At 56.1% G+C, this 22,206-nt stretch overlaps 2 protein-coding genes across 6 annotated transcripts in view; one reads left to right on the top strand and one right to left on the bottom strand.

Moving 5' to 3' along the window:
• Positions 1 to 22,206, top strand: part of LOC140315877 (sodium bicarbonate cotransporter 3-like) — a 58,173-nt gene that overhangs the window by 35,284 nt on the left and 683 nt on the right. For 4 of the 5 annotated variants that reach the window (XM_072393471.1, XM_072393470.1, XM_072393473.1 and 1 more), the window contains 17 exons: positions 2,565 to 2,674; positions 4,491 to 4,648; positions 4,764 to 4,851; positions 5,125 to 5,271; positions 5,350 to 5,453; positions 5,527 to 5,701; positions 6,154 to 6,287; positions 12,864 to 13,109; positions 14,628 to 14,733; positions 14,871 to 15,032; positions 15,101 to 15,214; positions 19,028 to 19,189; positions 19,277 to 19,528; positions 19,608 to 19,931; positions 20,007 to 20,138; positions 20,218 to 20,309; positions 20,435 to 20,542. In XM_072393471.1, the coding sequence (XP_072249572.1) occupies positions 2,565 to 2,674; positions 4,491 to 4,648; positions 4,764 to 4,851; positions 5,125 to 5,271; positions 5,350 to 5,453; positions 5,527 to 5,701; positions 6,154 to 6,287; positions 12,864 to 13,109; positions 14,628 to 14,733; positions 14,871 to 15,032; positions 15,101 to 15,214; positions 19,028 to 19,189; positions 19,277 to 19,528; positions 19,608 to 19,931; positions 20,007 to 20,138; positions 20,218 to 20,309; positions 20,435 to 20,542 (2,614 nt within the window). The remainder of the gene's footprint in view (positions 1 to 2,564; positions 2,675 to 4,490; positions 4,649 to 4,763; positions 4,852 to 5,124; positions 5,272 to 5,349; positions 5,454 to 5,526; positions 5,702 to 6,153; positions 6,288 to 12,863; positions 13,110 to 14,627; positions 14,734 to 14,870; positions 15,033 to 15,100; positions 15,215 to 19,027; positions 19,190 to 19,276; positions 19,529 to 19,607; positions 19,932 to 20,006; positions 20,139 to 20,217; positions 20,310 to 20,434; positions 20,543 to 22,206) is intronic. The other variant, XM_072393472.1, reaches the window with a different exon arrangement.
• On the bottom strand, positions 6,947 to 9,678 carry LOC140315879 (complement C1q-like protein 4). Its single transcript, XM_072393475.1, has 4 exons — positions 9,397 to 9,678; positions 8,163 to 8,213; positions 7,633 to 7,761; positions 6,947 to 7,563 (listed from the first exon to the last, which is right to left on the bottom strand). Exons 1-4 carry the CDS (start codon positions 9,530 to 9,532, stop codon positions 7,280 to 7,282), a joined length of 600 nt encoding a protein of 199 aa, XP_072249576.1. The 5' UTR covers positions 9,533 to 9,678; the 3' UTR covers positions 6,947 to 7,279.

The following is a 22,206-nucleotide window of genomic DNA, read 5'->3' as shown; positions in this document are numbered from 1 at the left end:
TGCCCCCTTTACACCCCCTTTAGGCCACCTTTAAGCCCCCTTTAGGCCCCCTTTAAGCCCCCTTTAGGCCCCCTTTACACCCCCTTTATGCCCCCTTTATGCTCCCTTTACACCCCCTTTAGGCCACCTTTAAGCCCCCTTTAGGCCTCCCTTTACACCCCCTTTATGCCCCCTTTATGCTCCCTTTACACCCCCTTTAGGCCACCTTTAAGCCCCCTTTAGGCCCCCTTTAAGCCCCCTTTAGGCCCCCTTTACACCCCCTTTATGCCCCCTTTACACTCCCTTTACACCCCCTTTTGGCCACCTTTAAGCCCCCTTTATGCCCCCTTTAGGCCTCCCTTTACACCCCCTTTATGCCCCCTTTATGCTCCCTTTACACCCCCTTTAGGCCACCTTTAAGCCCCCTTTAGGCCCCCTTTAAGCCCCCTTTAGGCCCCCTTTACACCCCCTTTATGCCCCCTTTACACTCCCTTTACACCCCCTTTAGGCCACCTTTAAGCCCCCTTTAGGCCCCCTTTAAGCCCCCTTTAGGCCCCCTTTACACCCCCTTTATGCCCCCTTTACACTCCCTTTACACCCCCTTTTGGCCACCTTTAAGCCCCCTTTAGGCCCCCTTTAAGCCACCTTTAGGCCCCCTTTACACCCCCTTTATGCCCCCTTTACACTCCCTTTACACCCCCTTTTGGCCACCTTTAAGCCCCCTTTAGGCCCCCTTTAAGCCACCTTTACACCCCCTTTATGTCCCCTTTACACCCCCTTTAGGCCCCCTTTAAGCCCCCTTTACGCCCCCTTTATGCCACCTTTATGCCACCTTTAGGCCACCTTTACGCCCCCTTTACACCCCCTTTAGGCCCCCTTTAGGCCTCCCTTTAGGCCCCCTTTAAGCCCCCTTTAGGTCTCCCTTTAGGCCACCTTTAAGCCCCCTTTAGGCCCCCTTTAGGCCACCTTTAAGCCCCCTTTAGGCCTCCCTTTACACCCCCTTTAGGCCACCTTTAAGCCCCCTCTGACCCAACCAGTGCCGAACAAAGGCTGAATGACCTTTTTAGATCAATAACAGTTAAGTTTGATCTGTTAAAAACACAAACAGCAAAGTTGGTGCCTCTGATGTCACAAAGCGAGCAGCAGCAGGAAGATCCTCCTGACGCCATGTGTTGGGCAGCAGGGAGGTCGCGCTGCTCCTCCTGTGCTTTACTGTCACTGACTCGCCTTCACCGTCTGAAGGTGTCCTTTTAATTCGTTGGGCTTCGGACTGTCTGCACTTTCACGTCTCCCTCTTTTTTTCACCGCTGTTATAGATGTCAGTTTATTCACCCTGGAAGCGTGTTGTTAGCGAGCTGAAAAAGAGTCCTGCTGTTAAAATAAAGACCCAGAGACCCCCTTTAACTGATCAGTGGCCAGTTAAACACGGAGCTTCTCTTTTTCCTCAGGTTTCAGCTGTTAATGTCTCCTGCTGAGGTTGGTCTGCCGGGACGTGCTGATGTGGTGGAAAACAAATGTTCAGTCTGTTAATCTGTCGGTGTGCTAATGATCTGGAAAGATGAGTGAAGCCGTTTATGTGCTGAAGCTTTAAAAAGTCAGGATGGAGTCTGAGAGCGTGACGACCAGCAGAGTCAGCATCACGCAGAGTTCGGACCGGCGTCCTGGGACCGGCGTCCTGGGTCCCGAGTCCTGGGTCCCGAGTCCTGGGATCCGAGTCCTGGGATCCGCGTCCTGGGACCGGCGTCCTGGGACCCGAGTCCTGGGATCCGCGTCCTGGGACCCGAGTCCTGGGTCCCGAGTCCTGGGTCCCGAGTCCTGGGACCGGCGTCCTGGGTCCCGAGTCCCATTTCTTTATTTCACAAAATGTGAAATAAAGAAATGTTCTGCTTTAATTTCACTTTGTGTTCCTTTAATTTTAGAAAATGAATTAATTTGAAAGCTAAATGACAAAGTAAATGAACATGAACACAAACTTAAATGAATTAATAATTTCAAATTTTATGACTTTCTTTTTTCATTTCATTGTAGTGGATTGTTTAAGCATCATGTTTTTAAGCTTCTGCAGTTTAAAAAAAGTGCCGATTCGGCTCGTTTTTACACCGAGGTCAGCGTGGCGACGGCTGTAAATCTGCTCTGAGCTCAGCTGGAGCGGGCCGCTGACATTTCACCTCATGTGTGGAAATCTGCAGACACCAGGCCGACGCAGGCTGTGATGTCACGGCATGGCTGTGATGTCACAGCGTGGCTGTGATGTCACAGAGTGGCTGTGATGTCACAGAGTGGCTGCATGCGGGTGTTTTCTCGGGTTGAAGCGGCGTATTTTGGGCCGTCGTCAGGTGTGAATCGATTCAACTCTGAAAGAAACCGTCGTCCTGATCAGCTTCAGCCAGAAGAAGAGTGAAGGCTCTTCTTCAGGGACAGATGAGCCAAACCCAGACTTTCTGAAACAGAAAAGCAAAGCAAACGGGTCTGATGTGACGGGCAGAAAGTCCTGAACCAGCTGATGTTGTTAGGAGGAGACGGGGGGGCAGTTTGTGTTGCATTCATCATTAAGTCTGTGAGTGAGACTGAGTTCCTGTCCGCAGGTCTGCTGGCGTCGCCTCAGTCGGCTCCTGGAAACCTCGACATCAGCAAAAACGCAGAGAATCGCATCAACGGAGGCAGCCGTGAGAACAGCACCGTGGACTTCAGCAAGGTAACGGCGGCTCGCATCCTCCTCCTGATCCATACCTCCTGATCCATACCTCCTGATCCATACCTCCTGATCCATACCTCCTGATCCATACCTCCTGATCCATACCTCCTGATCCATACCTCCTGATCCATACCTCCTGATCCATACCTCCTGATCCATACCTCCTGATCCATACCTCCTGATCCATACCTCCTGATCCATACCTCCTGATCCATACCTCCTGATCCATACGTCCTGATCCATACGTCCTGATCCATACGTCCTGATCCATACGTCCTGATCCATACCTCCTGATCCATACCTCCAGATCCATACGTCCTGATCCATACGTCCTGATCCATACGTCCTGATCCATACGTCCTGATCCATACCTCCTGATCCATACCTCCTGATCCATACCTCCAGATCCATACGTCCTGATCCATACGTCCTGATCCATACGTCCTGATCCATACCTCCTGATCCATACCTCCAGATCCATACGTCCTGATCCATACCTCCAGATCCATACCTCCAGATCCATACGTCCTGATCCATACCTCCTGATCCATACCTCCAGATCCATACCTCCTGATCCATACGTCCTGATCCATACCTCCTGATCCATACGTCCTGATCAAAAGTCCTGATCAGCTGCAGTTCTTTATGATTTATATAAAAACAGGAAGCAGCTGCAGAGATTCACTGAAACATGATCAAACCTGAACCTAAACCCAGAATCTGAGGCAGAAACAGAGTTTTTCTCAGTTCTCAGCAGCTTTAAAGTGAATCTCTGGTCTGAGCTCCTTTATTCTCCAACACAGCCTGAACCCTCTGAGACCAGCTTTCTGTCATTTCTTTAAGGAGTCTTCAGGAATAGTTCTCCAGGCTTCTTGAAGGACATCCCAAAGCTCTTCTTTGGATGTGGGCTGCCTTTTGTTCCGTTCTCTGTCAGATGATCCCACACTGCTTCAATAATGTTGAGGTCCGGGCTCTGGGGAGGATTCATCCCTCCATAAGACCTGTTGCCACTGATTTTCAGTCCACTTCTTGTGTCATTTGGCACAGCTCAGCCTTTTCTCCCTGTTTCCCTTCCTTAAGAACGGCTTCTTGACAGCCACCCTTCCATGGAGACCATTTCTGATGAGGCTTGGGCCAACAGTAGATGGATCAGCTGAAGGTCCAGATGCATCTCTCAGGTCCTGTCAGGTCACAGCTGGATTTTTTCCTCTTTCTTAAGGACATCACTTTCAGATCCTGTTCATCTGCTGGAGATAGTTTTTTAGGCCTGACACTTCTTCTTCTGTCCTCCACTTGTCCAGTTTCCTCAAATGTTTTAAGGACACACTGCTTCCCCCTGATTGGATGCTTGTGGTCAGGGTTTGACTGAGCTTTATGGTCCTAAACTGAATCAGCCGGGTTCATTCACCCATTGGAAATGTGTGTGACCCCTGTGAGGAGGCGGGGCTTTAAATCATGTGACCGTAGGAGCCAATCAGAAGCTGTGTGGGACGATGACCGGTTTGTGTCTCAGCAGGACTGCGACTGTGTGTGTTTGCTGCCGGCGGCTGGCAGGAAGCCCGCAGTAAGTCTCCTCACCTGTCAGCCACCGATTGGCTGTCCAATCAGTGGCCTGTGCTGTGACTCATCGTGGTGCTGCTGTGTGATTGGCTGTGTGTTAAAGCTCTCTGCCCATCAGCTGTGTTGTTTCAGTGTTTGTGATTTTATCTTATCGGTCCAGAATGGTCTGAGCCTCTGAGCTGCAGAACCACTTTGTCCCGGTACGATGTTTCCTGTCAGCCACAGTGAGGTGTGTGTCCACCTGTGTGTGTTTCAGGTGGATATGAACTTCATGAAGAAGATCCCTCCCGGTGCTGAAGCCTCCAACGTCCTGGTGGGTGAGGTGGACTTCCTGGAGCGTCCCATCATTGCCTTTGTTCGGCTCTCGCCGGCCGTGCTGCTGACCGGCCTCACTGAGGTCCCGGTTCCCACCAGGTGAGCTCCGCCTCCTGATTGGCTCACAGAGTCTCCCTCATTGGGACCGAAGGCATTCTGCAGCTTCGGGTCTCAGAACATCACACCACCAGAGCTCTTCTTCTTCTCTGTGCAGGTTTCTCTTCCTGCTGCTCGGCCCGTTTGGGAAAGGTCCGCAGTACCACGAGATCGGACGCTCCATCGCCACGCTGATGACTGACGAGGTGAGAGGAAGCAAAGCGTCGCGGCTCGGCGAGGAACACGTTGGATCCGTGCTGGACCAGAACTCATCACGGGTTCTGGTCCAGCACGGACGTGTGGTTTCGCTCTGCAGCAGCTGCTGCTGTCAGTGCTGACATCACGGCGTGCGTGGAGCCCGTTTGGAGTCACGGATCAGATCTGATCTAAGCTGAGTTGAACACCAGAACCGATGTGACGGCGTGGTGACCCGACACGTGGCGAGGGAACGTTTCTCAGGGGCTTCTGTTCTGTTGCAGATTTTCCACGACGTGGCGTACAAGGCGAAGGACAGGAACGACCTGCTGTCCGGCATCGACGAGTTCCTGGATCAGGTGACCGTGCTGCCTCCAGGTGAGTGGGACCCCAGCATCCGGATCGAACCTCCGAAGAGCGTCCCGTCCCAGGTGAGAACGCCGCGCCGAAGTCACGGACCCGAGGCCCGTGAACTGTGATGGTAACGCAGCTGATGTCCGTCTCTGCAGGAGAAGAGGAAGATGCCGACGCTGCCCAATGGCTCCGCCCACAGCTCTGAGACGGTGAAGGAGGCGGAGCATGACGCGGGCCCGGAGCTGCAGAGGACGGGCAGGTGCGTTTCGCTCAGGTCACGCCGTCTGGCGTGCGAAGCAGAAATGACGGCCGAGTCCTGGTGTCTCCCACAGGATCTTCGGAGGTCTGGTGAACGACATCCGGAGGAAAGCGCCCTTCCTGTGGAGCGACGTCAGAGACGCCGTGAGTCTGCAGTGCTTGGCGTCCATCCTGTTCCTGTACTGCGCCTGCATGTCGCCCGTCATCACGTTCGGAGGTCTGCTGGGAGAAGCCACCAAAGGAAACATCGTAAGAACCGCCGCCACTTTAAAGAGTAACGAGACGTAAAAGATAAATGGACCTCAGGACTGGACCTCAGGTCTGGACCTCAGGTCAGGACCTCAGGTCTGGACCTCAGGACTGGACCTCAGGTCAGGACCTCAGGTCTGGACCTCAGGTCAGGTCCTCAGGTCAGGTCCTCAGGTCAGGTCCTCAGGTCAGGTCCTCAGGTCTGGACCTCAGGTCTGGACCTCAGGTCTGGACCTCAGGTCTGGACCTCAGGTCAGGTCCTCAGGTCAGGTCCTCAGGTCAGGTCCTCAGGTCTGGACCTCAGGACTGGACCTCAGGTCAGGTCCTCAGGTCTGGACCTCAGGTCTGGACCTCAGGACTGGACCTCAGGTCAGGACCCAGAGAAGTCTCCTGCTCCCTGATTGGCCCCTACCTGTGCAGCTGTTTCAGTGAGCTGATCTCTTCTCTGACAGAGTGCCATAGAGTCTCTGTTCGGGGCGTCTCTGACGGGCGTGGCCTACTCCCTGTTTGCCGGGCAGCCTCTCACCATCCTGGGCAGCACCGGTCCGGTTCTGGTCTTTGAGAAGATCCTCTTCAAGTTCTGCAGGTGAGTCGGCAGCAGGCTGGTTTGGCCGCAGCGTCCCAAATCTGTCACATTGTGCTGTTTTTACTTTGTCAGTTTAATCACCGGGTCATCCGGTCAGAACCGGTCCAGCCGGTCAGAACCGGTCCAGCCTTTAGTCTCTGGGTGATCAGCAGCAGTTTCAACCCTTTTTTTCCTCATATTTCACCAACTTTTCACACCTGTAGGTCTGCCGTTTAGCTTTAAAAGCGACCCGTTTCTGCTTTCTGAGCTCTTAATGAAGGGTCTGTGACGCTTTCTGCCCTGACCGCCATCTCCGGTCAGAACCTCAGATGGTTCCGAGTCATAAATCGCCACACGGACCGGCTCACGCTCCAGTAAACATCGTATGCGTCACACATCTGCTTCATGCACCCTGAACCCTGCTCTGTTCTCACAGCATTAAGCAGCAGCTGGTTCTGGTCCAACAGAACCCTGCAGAACTGGATCACTGGATGACACATTTTCAGACCCAAACAGAGAGACGGGTTTGTTATTTTGGAGGTTTTTATTGGTTCTGGCTGCAGATATCACAGAAAAACACAGAGGAAGTGTTAAACAGCAGCAGCTGGTTCTGATCCAACAGAACCCTGCAGAACTGGATCACTGGATGACACATTTTCAGACCCAAACAGAGAGACGGGTTTGTTATTTTGGAGGTTTTTATTGGTTCTGGCTGCAGATATCACAGAAAAACACAGAGGAAGTGTTAAACAGCAGCAGCTGGTTCTGGTGGTTCTGGTGGTTCTGCTGGTTCTGATGGCGTAGCCGCGCGTCACGGATGCCGATGCTGGTCGCCTGCACACTTTGGACCGCTTTCACGTGATGGCGCCCCGTCAGTCCAGGAGGAGCCAACGTAAGATGCCTGATTTTCTTCTTCTGCTCCTTTAATTCGACTGTGAAATGGATTTGAAGTGACCCGGCATCATCAGGAGGGTCGGGCCGCCGCCGCCGCCGCCGCCGCCGCCGCCGCCGCCTCACAGCGGGAACAGCAGGAAGCCGCTGAAGGTGCTGTGGTGGTTGCTGTTGTCCCAGATCTGAGTCTCGTGCCACAGCTTCATGGCGAGCTGGTCGCCTGCCTGCAGCTGCAGGGCGGCGCCGTTGGACGCCGTGTCGCTGCCTTCGCCCGACTGCTGCTCGTGGGCGATCAGCTGGATCTGTTGGCTGTTTTTGTACAGAACGGCGCTCATGGGGTAGTCTGAGGGGGCGTTGGCCGTGAAGCGGATGCAGTAAACCCCACGAACGGGTGCAGTGAACACACCTGGAGAGGGGGCGGGGTTAATGACCGGCAGGTGAGGAAGGCGTTTCTGTGAAGCGGGAGGCAGCTCACCTGTTTCAGAGTTGTACGCCGCTCCGATGTTGGTCAGGACCTCTCTGTAGACGAGGTTTTTCATTCCAGAGGTCGTCTTCTGAAGCCCGTCGCCGCCGAGGGACGCCGCGAACGCCACCTTGGGCACGTCTTGGAAGAAAAACCCACAGAAACACGCTTTTAAACGTGGTTTTTAGTGCTCCGGATGCTTGAAATAAGAGGAATGAGCGATGATCTGTGGCTTTATTTACAGTAGTGTCACATTACAGGGAAACACCCAGAAGGGGGCGCTGTTCCACCACATTTTAAACCTCAGAAGGACGGTGCTCTGCCCACACCTTTGATCCTAACCCTGACCTGCAGAAGGCGCCCGTAACAGAGTTATCATCATCAACCACAGCTTTAACCTCCACCACTACAGTCTGCTGGCAGATGTTTGACCTTCAGCTACTTTTCAGGGTCAGAAAGATGTTAACAGTTGGGTTTGAAAGCATTTCTTTAACATCTGGAGCTTTGCACTCGGGTGTGAAAACAGTGGAAAGGAGACCAACCTCTCATCGCCTTCAGCTCCTTCTCTGTGGCCTGCAGCCTCTCTCGGATATCTGAACACAAAGTTATAAGCATTAAGGTTCTGTTGGGTCCAGATATATAAGTCAGCAGGTTCTGTTGGGTTCAGATATATAAGTCAGCAGCATTAAGGTTCTGTTGGGTCCAGATATATAAGTCAGCAGGTTCTGTTGGGTGCAGATATATAAGTCAGCAGGTTCTGTTGGGTCCAGATATATAAGTCAGCAGCATTAAGGTTCTGTTGGGTGCAGATATATAAGTCAGCAGGTTCTGTTGGGTGCAGATATATAAGTCAGCAGGTTCTGTTGGGTCCAGATATATAAGTCAGCAGGTTCTGTTGGGTCCAGATATATAAGTCAGCAGCATTAAGGTTCTGTTGGGTGCAGATATATAAGTCAGCAGGTTCTGTTGGGTGCAGATATATAAGTCAGCAGGTTCTGTTGGGTCCAGATATATAAGTCAGCAGGTTCTGTTGGGTCCAGATATATAAGTCAGCAGGTTCTGTTGGGTTCAGATATATAAGTCAGCAGGTTCTGTTGGGTGCAGATATATAAGTCAGCAGGTTCTGTTGGGTGCAGATATATAAGTCAGCAGGTTCTGTTGGGTCCAGATATATAAGTCAGCAGGTTCTGTTGGGTCCAGATATATAAGTCAGCAGCATTAAGGTTCTGTTGGGTGCAGATATATAAGTCAGCAGGTTCTGTTGGGTGCAGATATATAAGTCAGCAGGTTCTGTTGGGTCCAGATATATAAGTCAGCAGGTTCTGTTGGGTCCAGATATATAAGTCAGCAGGTTCTGTTGGGTTCAGATATATAAGTCAGCAGGTTCTGTTGGGTGCAGATATATAAGTCAGCAGGTTCTGTTGGGTGCAGATATATAAGTCAGCAGGTTCTGTTGGGTCCAGATATATAAGTCAGCAGGTTCTGTTGGGTCCAGATATATAAGTCAGCAGGTTCTGTTGGGTTCAGATATATAAGTCAGCAGGTTCTGTTGGGTGCAGATATATAAGTCAGCAGGTTCTGTTGGGTTCAGATATATAAGTCAGCAGGTTCTGTTGGGTGCAGATATATAAGTCAGCAGGTTCTGTTGGGTCCAGATATATAAGTCAGCAGGTTCTGTTGGGTCCAGATATATAAGTCAGCAGGTTCTGTTGGGTTCAGGTATATAAGTCAGCAGGTTCTGTTGGGTCCCTGTAACCGGGCTCTATGCAGCAGTACCTTTGCCCTCGGCCTTCAGCTCCTGCAGGGCGGCCCTCAGCTCCGTCAGATCATCCGGTCGGTCCAGACGCTGAGCCGAGCCGAACCGGGCCAGGCAGACCAGAACCAGCAGCAGGACGGGGAACCAGCGAGTCATTGTGTCTGTGCAGAGGGGGACGAGGCTGCGGCTCCTTATAGTCGGGGCCCGGTCCGTGTTGACCCACTCAGGACTTTGTCACGTGGAAGAGGCCGAGCCTGCTGCCATTTCAAATATTTACAGTCCTCCGACCTTTGACCTCTGAGCTCGCCTCCCCTACTTATTGATGCGACTGAACTCATTGGCCGGGAGGCCCGCGGTACCTCAGGGGCTCCGGCCCACAGGACAACCGTCAGCCGTGCACGCCGCAGATTGGGCTGATTGAGGGAGGCTGGAAGGAGGAGCTCAGGCCAAAGCTGGACCTGCGTGAGGCGGAAAGCCGACGCTCCCTGAACACACCGCCCCCCCACATGCTTTTCAGATGAATTGGTGAAGCTGTTCAGGGACTCTCGGTCCTTCCCGGTCACTGACACCTGACACCTTTTTTATGCTTTCTTTCTCCTTCTGAACAGAGCTGCTGCCTGTCTCTGCCAGGCTTTAATCCATAGGTGTCAAACTCTGGCCCGCGGCCCACATTTGGCCCACAGTGTAATTATATTCGGCCCACAAGGCAATTTCAAATGAATATTAGAGCTGCCCGCCAGTATCATACGGCGGCAGCGCCGTAACACCGCAGTCCACCGCTTATACTACAAATCCCATAATGCTCTGCTGTTGTTTTGGTTAGCACAGAGGCAGATCCTCCTCTGAGTCAGTAGCATCTATGCTAGCGGTCTTCTTGTGCCCCCCGCCTCTCCCCCAGACCTCAAACCACAGCTGTCACTGTTACCTACCAAAAAATGGCCAAAAGAAAGGCAGAAAATACAACTTTTCTGGACAGGTGGGAGACAGAATATCTGTTTATGTAAAAGACAGACCTGTTTGTCCTGTTTGTGGAGCCAACGAGTCAGTAACTAAGGAGTAACTAAGGAGTAACTAAGGAGTAACTTAGGAGTAACTGAGGCGTAACTGAGGGGTAACTGAGGGGTAACTAAAGAGTAACTAAAGAGTAACTAAGGAGTAACTAAGGAGTAACTAAAGAGTAACGAAAGAGTAACTAAAGAGTAACTAAAGAGTAACTGAGGAGTAACTGAGGAGTAACTGAGGGGTAACTGAGGGGTAACTAAAGAGTAACTAAGGAGTAACTAAGGAGTAACTAAAGAGTAACTAAGGAGTAACTAAGGAGTAACTAAGGAGTAACTAAAGAGTAACTAAGGAGTAACTAAAGAGTAACTAAAGAGTAACTAAAGAGTAACTAAAGAGTAACTAAAGAGTAACTAAGGAGTAACTAAGGAGTAACTAAAGAGTAACTAAGGAGTAACTAGGGATATAATATCAGATGACGCTATGAAAGGAAACACCAGGACAAATATAAGGACCTGGACACAGCTCAAAGGAGCCAGAAAGTAAAGGAGATGAAAAGAGGTTTATGTTGTTTTATTTTCACATTTATTAGCCTGTGTAAGAAGCTAATTTTGACATAAATCAGAAGGCTGCAAACAGAAAGGAGGCATTCAATTTTTATTTTAATTTAATTTAATATGCCATTGATATGTTTTTATTATTATTATTATTAGCAGCTCAATTTTGCAGCCTGGACTTTAAGGTTATATAAGCCTTGCTGGTTCAGTATTCATTGTTAAATCTAAACTTGTTCCATATTAAAAGGTTAATTTGTTCAACCTTGGCCCGCGGCTTTGTTCAGTTTAACATTTTGGCCCCCTGTGTATTTGAGTTTGACTCCCTGCTGTAATCTGTCCACCTCCAGGCTTTAGTCTGTCCACCTCCAGGCTTTAGTCTGTCCACCTCCAGGCTTTAACCCGTCCACCTCCAGGCTTTAACCCGTCCACCTCCAGGCTTTAGTCTGTCCACCTCCAGGCTTTAACCTGTCCACCTCCAGGCTTTAATCCGTCCACCTCCAGGCTTTAGTCTGTCCACCTCCAGGCTTTAGTCTGTCCACCTCCGGGCTTTAGTCTGTCCACCTCCAGGCTTTAACCCGTCCACCTCCAGGCTTTAACCCGTCCACCTCCAGGCTTTAGTCTGTCCACCTCCAGGCTTTAGTCTGTCCACCTCCAGGCTTTAATCTGTCCACCTCCAGGCTTTAGTCTGTCCACCTCCAGGCTTTAGTCTGTCCACCTCCAGGCTTTAATCTGTCCACCTCCAGGCTTTAGTCTGTCCACCTCCAGGCTTTAATCTGTCCACCTCCAGGCTTTAGTCTGTCCACCTCCAGGCTTTAGTCTGTCCACCTCCAGGCTTTAGTCTGTCCACCTCCAGGCTTTAGTCTGTCCACCTCCAGGCTTTAACCTGTCCACCTCCAGGCTTTAATCTGTCCACCTCCAGGCTTTAGTCTGTCCACCTCCAGGCTTTAACCCGTCCACCTCCAGGCTTTAACCCGTCCACCTCCAGGCTTTAACCCGTCCACCTCCAGGCTTTAACCCGTCCACCTCCAGGCTTTAACCTGTTCACCTCCAGGCTTTAACCTGTCCACCTCCAGGCTTTAGTCTGTCCACCTCCAGGCTTTAGTCTGTCCACCTCCAGGCTTTAGTCTGTCCACCTCCAGGCTTTAACCTGTCCACCTCCAGGCTTTAACCTGTTCACCTCCAGGCTTTAGTCTGTCCACCTCCAGGCTTTAGTCTGTCCACCTCCAGGCTTTAGTCTGTCCACCTCCAGGCTTTAATCTGTCCACCTCCAGGCTTTAATCTGTCCACCTCCAGGCTTTAACCTGTCCACCTCCAGGCTTTAGTCTGTCCACCTCCAGGCTTTAACCTGTCCACCTCCAGGCTTTAATCTGTCCACCTCCAGGCTTTAGTCTGTCCACCTCCAGGCTTTAGTCTGTCCACCTCCAGGCTTTAGTCTGTCCACCTCCAGGCTTTAACCCGTCCACCTCCAGGCTTTAACCCGTCCACCTCCAGGCTTTAATCTGTCCACCTCCAGGCTTTAGTCTGTCCACCTCCAGGCTTTAGTCTGTCCACCTCCAGGCTTTAACCTGTCCACCTCCAGGCTTTAACCTGTCCACCTCCAGGCTTTAATCTGTCCACCTCCAGGCTTTAATCTGTCCACCTCCAGGCTTTAACCTGTCCACCTCCAGGCTTTAACCTGTCCACCTCCAGGCTTTAACCTGTCCACCTCCAGGCTTTAACCTGTCCACCTCCAGGCTTTAACCTGTCCACCTCCAGGCTTTAATCTGTCCACCTCCAGGCTTTAATCTGTCCACCTCCAGGCTTTAATCTGTCCACCTCCAGGCTTTAGTCTGTCCACCTCCAGGCTTTAGTCTGTCCACCTCCAGGCTTTAACCTGTCCACCTCCAGGTTGAATAAAGGTGCTAAATGTTGTGCTAAATGTCTGTCCTCAGTGACTTCAGCCTGTCCTACCTGTCCCTGAGGACCAGCATCGGGCTCTGGACCGCCTTCCTCTGCATCCTGCTGGTGGCCACCGACGCCAGCTCTCTGGTCTGCTACATCACCCGCTTCACCGAGGAGGCCTTCGCCGCCCTCATCTGCATCATCTTCATCTACGAGGCTCTGGAGAAGCTGGTGCACCTGGGGGAGCTCTTCCCCATCAACATGCACAACCACCTGGACAACCTCACCTTCTACACGTAAGAGCGCACGTGCACAACCTCACCTTCTACACGTAAGAGCGCACGTGCACACGTGCACCTTTATCTGAGCTGTTCATGTCGAGCAGAGTGACAGAACAGAAGAGCTGTTCAGCCAGAGCAGGGAAGAGGAGCTGAGCTCAGAAATGAAGCTTCAGGTAGAACCACAGAGCCTCAGAGTCCGGTCCAGCAGCAGCTGCAGAGTCCGGTCCAGCTGCAGCAGCAGAGTCCGGTCCAGCAGCAGCTGTAGAGTCCGGTCCAGCAGCAGCTGCAGAGTCCGGTCCAGCTGCAGCAGCAGAGTCCGGTCCAGCAGCAGCTGCAGAGTCCGGTCCAGCAGCAGCTGCAGAGTCCGGTCCAGCAGCAGCTGCAGAGTCCGGTCCAGCAGCAGCTGTAGAGTCCGGTCCAGCAGAAGCTGCAGCAGCTGTAGAGTCCGGTCCAGCAGAAGCTGCAGCAGCTGCAGAGTCCGGTCCAGCAGCAGCAGCAGAGTCCGGTCCAGCAGAAGCTGCAGCAGCTGTAGAGTCCGGTCCAGCAGCAGCAGCAGAGTCCGGTCCAGCAGCAGCTGTAGAGTCCGGTCCAGCAGCAGCAGCAGAGTCCGGTCCAGCAGCAGCTGTAGAGTCCGGTCCAGCAGCAGCTGCAGAGTCCGGTCCAGCTGCAGCAGCAGAGTCCGGTCCAGCAGCAGCTGTAGAGTCCGGTCCAGCAGCAGCTGCAGAGTCCGGTCCAGCAGCAGCTGCAGAGTCCGGTCCAGCTGCAGCAGCAGAGTCCGGTCCAGCAGCAGCTGTAGAGTCCGGTCCAGCAGCAGCTGCAGAGTCCGGTCCAGCTGCAGCAGCAGAGTCCGGTCCAGCAGCAGCTGCAGAGTCCGGTCCAGCAGCAGCTGTAGAGTCCGGTCCAGCAGAAGCTGCAGCAGCTGTAGAGTCCGGTCCAGCAGAAGCTGCAGCAGCTGTAGAGTCCGGTCCAGCAGCAGCAGCAGAGTCCGGTCCAGCTGCAGCAGCAGAGTCCGGTCCAGCAGCAGCTGCAGAGTCCGGTCCAGCAGCAGCAGCAGAGTCCGGTCCAGCAGAAGCTGCAGCAGCTGTAGAGTCCGGTCCAGCAGCAGCAGCAGAGTCCGGTCCAGCAGCAGCTGTAGAGTCCGGTCCAGCAGCAGCTGCAGAGTCCGGTCCAGCTGCAGCAGCAGAGTCCGGTCCAGCAGCAGCTGCAGAGTCCGGTCCAGCAGCAGCAGCAGAGTCCGGTCCAGCAGCAGCTGCAGCAGCTGTAGAGTCCGGTCCAGCAGCAGCAGCAGAGTCCGGTCCAGCAGCAGCAGAAGCTGCAGAGTCCGGTCCAGCAGCAGCTGCAGAGTCCGGTCCAGCAGCAGCTGCAGAGTCCGGTCCAGCAGCATCAGAACACAGAAGGAGGATGCTTTCACCTCTGGTTTTCCTCCAGAACCCGCGTCTGTTGGTTCTGAAACCTCAGATCAGTGTGTGGTTCTGCTCGACTCGTGTTGCTTTTCTCTGACCTTTGACCCCCGTGTCCCCGCCTATGTTTCAGGTGTCAGTGTTCTCCACCCGCCAACGCCTCGGCTGAAGTCCAGCGGGCCTGGAGCAGTAAGAACCTGACGTCTGACGGCATCGAGTGGGAGCAGCTGAGCACCGAGGTCTGACCCGGGAAGCTTTTCCATCACATCAGTCCACTTTAACTGCAGCTAGCCACCGCTGCTGGTTCTGTTTTCTCCAACCCAGCAGACGGATCAGAACCTTTTCTTGATCTCCCTCCTTCGCTCTCTGCCTGCAGGACTGTCGGGCTTTAAACGGCGAGTTGGTCGGCGCGGCCTGCGGCCACGGCGGGCCCTACGTCCCCGACGTCCTGTTCTGGTCCGTCATCCTCTTCTTCACCACCTTCTTCCTGTCGTCCTTCCTCAAACAGTTCAAGACCAAGAGATACTTCCCCACCAAGGTCCGTCCCAGGTGCCGGATGTGAAAACTGAGAGAAGTGGTGTTTCTCAGAATCTTCTGTGTCCGCAGGTCCGATCCACCATCAGCGACTTCGCCGTCTTCCTCACCATCATGATCATGGTGCTGGTGGATTATCTGGTGGGAGTTCCTTCGCCCAAACTCAACGTGCCCGACCGCTTCGAGGTAGATCCGTGGTTTAGTTCCTGTTTGTTGCTCTGAGCGCAGTGAGGGGAGGGGTCAGAGGTCACGGGGGGGCTGCTGCAGAACCTTCAGAACCTTCAGAACCTTCAGACTTTATGCTGTAACCTGCAGAATGTCGAGTAACCGAGAACCTCAAAGTTTCATTGATTTCTTTGTGGTTCCGACTGTTTTTCCTCCTGTTGCTGCTGGTTATTGTCGGCGCCGACAGCTGGACTTCAGTTCAACGCATCAGAAGCTTTTCTTTAAATTAGGGCTGATGTAAGTTAAACCGGGTCGGTGCAGCGCAGCCGTAGTTCCTCAAGTGGAGTCGGACCCTTGCATATAGCCTCTGCCCCCCTCTCTGCCCCCCCCTCTCTGCCCCCCCTCTGCTCTCTCTGGCCCTTTATCTGCCCTCACTGTTTTGGTTCTTTCAGCCCACCTCTAAGCACAGAGGCTGGCTGATCTCCCCCCTCTCTGCCCCCCCTCTCTGCCCCCCCCCTCTGCCCCCCCCCCCCCCTCTCTGCCCCCCCCCTCCTATCTCCCCCCCCCCCCTCTCTGCCCCCCCCCCATCTGCCCCCCCTGACCCGGTTCTCCACCCTTTCAGCCCACCTCTAAGCACCGGGGCTGGCTGATCTCCCCCCTCTCTTCCCCCCCCTGCCCCCTCCTATCTGCCCCCCCCTTATCTGCCCCCCCCTTATCTGCCCCCCCCTTATCTGCCCCCCCCTTATCTGCCCCCCCTCTGCTCTCTCTGGCCCTTTATCTGCCCTCACTGTTTTGGTTCTTTCAGCCCACCTCTAAGCACAGAGGCTGGCTGATCTCCCCCCTCTCTGCCCCCCCCTCTCTGCCCCCCCCCTCTCTGCCCCCTCCTTTCGGCCCGACCCCCCCCCCCCCTCTCTGCACCCCGCCCCCCCCTTCCCTCTCTGCTGCCCTCCTATCTGCCCCCCCTCCTATCTGCCCCCCCCCCCTCTGCCCCCCCTCCTATCTGCCCCCCCCCCCCTATCTGCCCCCCCCCCCTCTCTGCCCCCCCCCCTCTGCCCCCCCTCCTCTCTGCCCCCCCCTCTCTGCCCCCCCCCCCTCTCTGCCCCCCCCCCTCTCTGCCCCCCCTGACCCGGTTCTCCATCCTTTCAGCCCACCTCTAAGCACCGGGGCTGGCTGATCTCCCCCCTCTCTGCCCCCCCCCCTCTCTGCCCCCCCTCTCTGCCCCCCCCCCCTCCTATCCCCCCCCCCCTCTCTGCCCCCCCCCCCATCTGCCCCCCCTGACCCGGTTCTCCACCCTTTCAGCCCACCTCTAAGCACCGGGGCTGGCTGATCTCCCCCCTCTCTTCCCCCCCCTGCCCCCTCCTATCTGCCCCCCCCTTATCTGCCCCCCCCTTATCTGCCCCCCCATCTGCCCCCCCTCTGCTCTCTCTGGCCCTTTATCTGCCCTCACTGTTTTGGTTCTTTCAGCCCACCTCTAAGCACAGAGGCTGGCTGATCTCCCCCCTCTCTGCCCCCCCCTCTCTGCCCCCCCTCTCTGCCCCCCCCTCTCTGCCCCCTCCTTTCGGCCCGACCCCCCCCCCCCCCTCTCTGCACCCCGCCCCCCCCTTCCCTCTCTGCTGCCCTCCTATCTGCCCCCCCTCCTATCTGCCCCCCCCCCCTCTGCCCCCCTCCTATCTGCCCCCCCCCCTCTCTGCCCCCCCCCCCTCTGCCCCCCCTCCTCTCTGCCCCCCCCTCTCTGCCCCCCCCCCCCTCTCTGCCCCCCCCCCTCTCTGCCCCCCCTGACCCGGTTCTCCATCCTTTCAGCCCACCTCTAAGCACCGGGGCTGGCTGATCTCCCCCCTCTCTGCCCCCCCTCTCTGCCCCCCCCCCCCCCTCTCTGCCCCCCCCCCCCCCATCTGCCCCCCCTGACCCGGTTCTCCACCCTTTCAGCCCACCTCTAAGCACCGGGGCTGGCTGATCTCCCCCCTCTCTTCCCCCCCCTGCCCCCTCCTATCTGCCCCCCCCTTATCTGCCCCCCCCTTATCTGCCCCCCCCTTATCTGCCCCCCCCTTATCTGCCCCCCCTCTGCTCTCTCTGGCCCTTTATCTGCCCTCACTGTTTTGGTTCTTTCAGCCCACCTCTAAGCACAGAGGCTGGCTGATCTCCCCCCTCTCTGCCCCCCCCCCCCTCTCTGCCCCCCCTCTCTGCCCCCCCCCCCTCCTATCCCCCCCCCCCCTCTCTGCCCCCCCCCCCATCTGCCCCCCCTGACCCGGTTCTCCACCCTTTCAGCCCACCTCTAAGCACCGGGGCTGGCTGATCTCCCCCCTCTCTTCCCCCCCCTGCCCCCTCCTATCTGCCCCCCCCTTATCTGCCCCCCCCTTATCTGCCCCCCCATCTGCCCCCCCTCTGCTCTCTCTGGCCCTTTATCTGCCCTCACTGTTTTGGTTCTTTCAGCCCACCTCTAAGCACAGAGGCTGGCTGATCTCCCCCCTCTCTGCCCCCCCCTCTCTGCCCCCCCTCTCTGCCCCCCCCCCCTCTCTGCCCCCCCCCTCCTATCTCCCCCCCCCCCCCTCTCTGCCCCCCCCCCCATCTGCCCCCCCTGACCCGGTTCTCCACCCTTTCAGCCCACCTCTAAGCACCGGGGCTGGCTGATCTCCCCCCTCTCTTCCCCCCCCTGCCCCCCCCTTATCTGCCCCCCCTTATCTGCCCCCCCCTTATCTGCCCCCCCATCTGCCCCCCCTCTGCTCTCTCTGGCCCTTTATCTGCCCTCACTGTTTTGGTTCTTTCAGCCCACCTCTAAGCACAGAGGCTGGCTGATCTCCCCCCTCTCTGCCCCCCCCTCTCTGCCCCCTCCTTTCGGCCCGACCCCCCCCACCCCCCTCTCTGCACCCCGCCCCCCCCTTCCCTCTCTGCTGCCCTCCTATCTGCCCCCCCTCCTATCTGCCCCCCCCCCCTCTGCCCCCCCCCTCTGCCCCCCCCCCCCCTCTCTGCCCCCCCCCCTCTGCCCCCCCCCCTCCTCTCTGCCCCCCCCTCTCTGCCCCCCCCCCCTCTCTGCCCCCCCTGACCCGGTTCTCCATCCTTTCAGCCCACCTCTAAGCACCGGGGCTGGCTGATCTCCCCCCTCTCTGCCCCCTCCTTTCGGCCCCCCCTCTCTGCCCCCCCCACCCCCCTCTCTGCCCCCCCCTCCTATCTGCCCCCCTGACCTGGTTCTCCACCCTTTCAGCCCACCTCTAAGCACCGGGGCTGGCTGATCTCCCCCCTCTCTGCCCCCTCCTCTCTGCCCCCTCCTATCTGCCCCCTCCTTTCGGCCCGACCCCCCCCCCCCCCCCCCCCTCTGCCCCCTCCTATCTGCCCCCCCCCCCTCTGCCCCCTCCTATCTGCCCCCCCCCCTCTCTGCCCCCCCTATCTGCCCCCCTGACCCGGTTCTCCATCCTTTCAGCCCACCTCTAAGCACCGGGGCTGGCTGATCTCCCTCCTATCTGCCCCCCCCCTCTCTGCCCCCCCCTCTCTGCCCCCCCCCTCTCTGCCCCCCTCCTATCTGCCCCCCCCTCCTATCTGCCCCCCTGACCTGGTTCTCCACCCTTTCAGCCCACCTCTAAGCACCGGGGCTGGCTGATCTCCCCCCTCTCTGCCCCCCCCCTCCTCTCTGCCCCCCCCTCTCTGCCCCCCCCCCTCTCTGCCCCCCCCTCTCTGCCCCCCCCCCTCTCTGCCCCCCCCCTCTCTGCCCCCCCCCTCTCTGCCCCCCCCCCCCCTCCTATCTGCCCCCCCCCCCTCCTATCTGCCCCCCCCCCCTCTCTGCCCCCTCCTATCTGCCCCCCCCCTCTCTGCCCCCCCTGACCCGGTTCTCCCTCCTTTCAGCCCACCTCTAAGCACCGGGGCTGGCTGATCTCCCCCCTGGGCCCGAACCCCTGGTGGACGCTGCTGGCGGCCGCCGTCCCGGCTCTGCTCTGCACCATCCTGATCTTCATGGACCAGCAGATCACCGCCGTCATCGTGAACCGGAAGGAGAACAAGCTGAAGGTCGGTGCCGGAGCCGCGCGCCGCCGCGCCCTCTGCCGGGTCGTAGACCTGACCGTGCGTGTGTGTGTGTGTGTGTGTCGGCTGCAGAAGGGCTGTGGCTATCACCTGGACCTGCTGGTGGTGGCGCTGATGCTGGGCGTGTGCTCCATCATGGGGCTGCCGTGGTTCGTGGCGGCGACCGTTCTCTCCATCTCGCACGTCAACAGCCTGAAGGTGGAGTCGGAGTGCGCGGCGCCCGGCGAGCAGCCCAAGTTCCTGGGCATCAGAGAGCAGCGCGTCACCGGCTTCATGATCTTCGTCCTGATGGGCTGCTCCGTCTTCATGACGTCCGCACTCAAGGTGAGCGTCCGCCGCCGGCGCCCTTTACAGAAACACGAGTGTCAGCGGTGAGAGAAATGAAACGCTTGTGTTCCTGCAGTTCATCCCGATGCCCGTCCTCTACGGAGTCTTCCTCTACATGGGGGCGTCCTCGCTCAAAGGCATCCAGGTGGGTCTGCGCCGCCGTCCGTCTGCGCCGCCGCTCGCCGCCTCACAGCGCCTCACCCGTTCTGCCCTCTGCTTCTTCCAGCTGTTCGATCGGATCAAGCTGTTCGGCATGCCGGCCAAACACCAGCCGGACCTGATCTACCTGCGCTACGTGCCGCTGTGGAAGGTCCACGTCTTCACCGTGGTCCAGCTGTCCTGCCTCATCGTCCTCTGGACCATCAAGGCCTCGGCCGCCGCCGTCATCTTCCCCATGATGGTGAGAGCGGTGAGCGAGCTTTCAGCCTTTGTTCTGTAACGCGGCGACTCACCGCCGACCTGCGGCTCTGTGCAGGTTCTGGCTCTGGTCTTCATCCGGAAGCTTCTGGACTTCTGCTTCACCAAGAGAGAGCTGAGCTGGCTGGACGACCTGATCCCAGAGAGCAAGAAGAAGAAGGACGACGACAAGAAGAAGAAGGAGAAGGAGGTGAGGCGCCGAGCGGGACGGGGGAAACCATGTGACTCTGTTTCTGTGTCCTGACTGGCTGAGCTGTTTGTGTTTCCAGGACGCTCGGCGCATGCTGATGGACGTGGAGGAGGAACCGCCTTACGACCCGGAAAACATCCTCAAGTTCCCCATAAAAGGCCTGAAAGGACGGTGAGTGGCTGCCGCCACACGCTGACCCCTGAGGCCACGCCCCCCGCAGGGAGTAATGTGTGTGTGTGTGTGTGTGTGTGTGTGTGTGTGTGTGTGTGTGTGTGTGTGTGTGTGTGTGTGTGCAGGTCTGACCCGTCAGAAGTCAACATCTCTGATGAAATGGCCAAAAGTGGCATCTGGAAATCTGTTTCAATGCACCCTGAAGGCAGCAAAGGACTGAAACGCTGTTCCAGGTAAACGCCTCAAAAATACGTCTTAACGGGGGTGTTGGACTGGGGGGTGTTAAAGCCCCGCCCTCTCTGACTCGTCACTCTGAGGGAAATTCTCACCCTCTGTATCTTCAAAGATTTTGATTAATTTTCTCTAAATTTCACCCGAACATCTTCCATATAAACACTTCCTGTTAGCCGCATGAGCTGACGGTCAGACACTTCCTGTTAGCTCCATGAGCTAACGGCCAGACACTTCCTGTTAGCTCCATGAGCTAACGGCCAAACACTTCTTGTTAGCTCCATGAGCTAACGGCCAAACACTTCCTGTTAGCTCCATGAGCTAACGGCCAGACACTTCCTGTTAGCTGCATGAGCTAACGGCCAAAAACTTCCTGTTAGCTGCATGAGCTAAGGGTCAGACACTACCTGTTAGCTGCATGAGCTAACGGTCAGACACTACCTGTTAGCTGCATGAGCTAACGGTCAGACACTACCTGTTAGCTGCATGAGCTAACGGTCAGACACTTCCTGTTAGCTGCATGAGCTAACGGTCAGATACTACATGTTAGCTGCATGAGCTAACGGTCAGACACTACCTGTTAGCTGCATGAGCTAACGCCCAGACACTTCCTGTTAGCTGCATGAGCTAACGCCCAGACACTTCCTGTTAGCTGCATGAGCTAACGCCCAGACACTTCCTGTTAGCTGCATGAGCTAACGGCCAGACACTTCCTGTTAGCTGCATGAGCTAACGGCCAGACACTTCCTGTTAGCTGCATGAGCTAACGCCCAGACACTTCCTGTTAGCTGCATGAGCTAACGGCCAGACACTTCCTGTTAGCTGCATGAGCTAACGCCCAGACACTTCCTGTTAGCTGCATGAGCTAACGGCCAGACACTTCCTGTTAGCTGCATGAGCTAACGCCCAGACACTTCCTGTTAGCTGCATGAGCTAACGCCCAGACACTTCCTGTTAGCTGCATGAGCTAACGGCCAGACCCTTCCTGTTAGCTGCATGAGCTAACGGCCAGACACTTCCTGTTAGCTCCATGAGCTAACGGCCAGACACTTCTTGTTAGCTCCATGAGCTAACGGCCAGACACTTCCTGTTAGCTCCATGAGCTAACGGCCAGACACTTCTTGTTAGCTGCATGAGCTAACGCCCAGACACTTCCTGTTAGCTGCATGAGCTAACGGCCAGACCCTTCCTGTTAGCTGCATGAGCTAACGGCCAGACACTTCCTGTTAGCTGCATGAGCTAACGCCCAGACACTTCCTGTTAGCTGCATGAGCTAACGGCCAGACACTTCCTGTTAGCTGCATGAGCTAACGCCCAGACACTTCCTGTTAGCTGCATGAGCTAACGCCCAGACACTTCCTGTTAGCTGCATGAGCTAACGCCCAGACACTTCCTGTTAGCTGCATGAGCTAACGGCCAGACACTTCCTGTTAGCTGCATGAGCTAACGGCCAGACACTTCCTGTTAGCTCCATGAGCTAACGGCCAGACACTTCTTGTTAGCTCCATGAGCTAACGGCCAGACACTTCCTGTTAGCTCCATGAGCTAACGGCCAGACACTTCCTGTTAGCTCCATGAGCTAACGGCCAGACACTTCCTGTTAGCTCATGCAAAGACCATTTAAAGTGTTGCTTAAAGAGCCTGACAGGCTTTTTGATTTCAGAAC

This window comes from Leuresthes tenuis, unplaced genomic scaffold, assembly GCF_036924035.1.
Source record: "Leuresthes tenuis unplaced genomic scaffold, fLeuTen1.0.hap1 SCAF_10, whole genome shotgun sequence".
Taxonomy (NCBI): Eukaryota; Metazoa; Chordata; class Actinopteri; order Atheriniformes; family Atherinopsidae; genus Leuresthes; species Leuresthes tenuis.
Note: the sequence above shows the minus strand (reverse complement) of the source record. Positions and strands in the feature narration are given on the sequence as shown.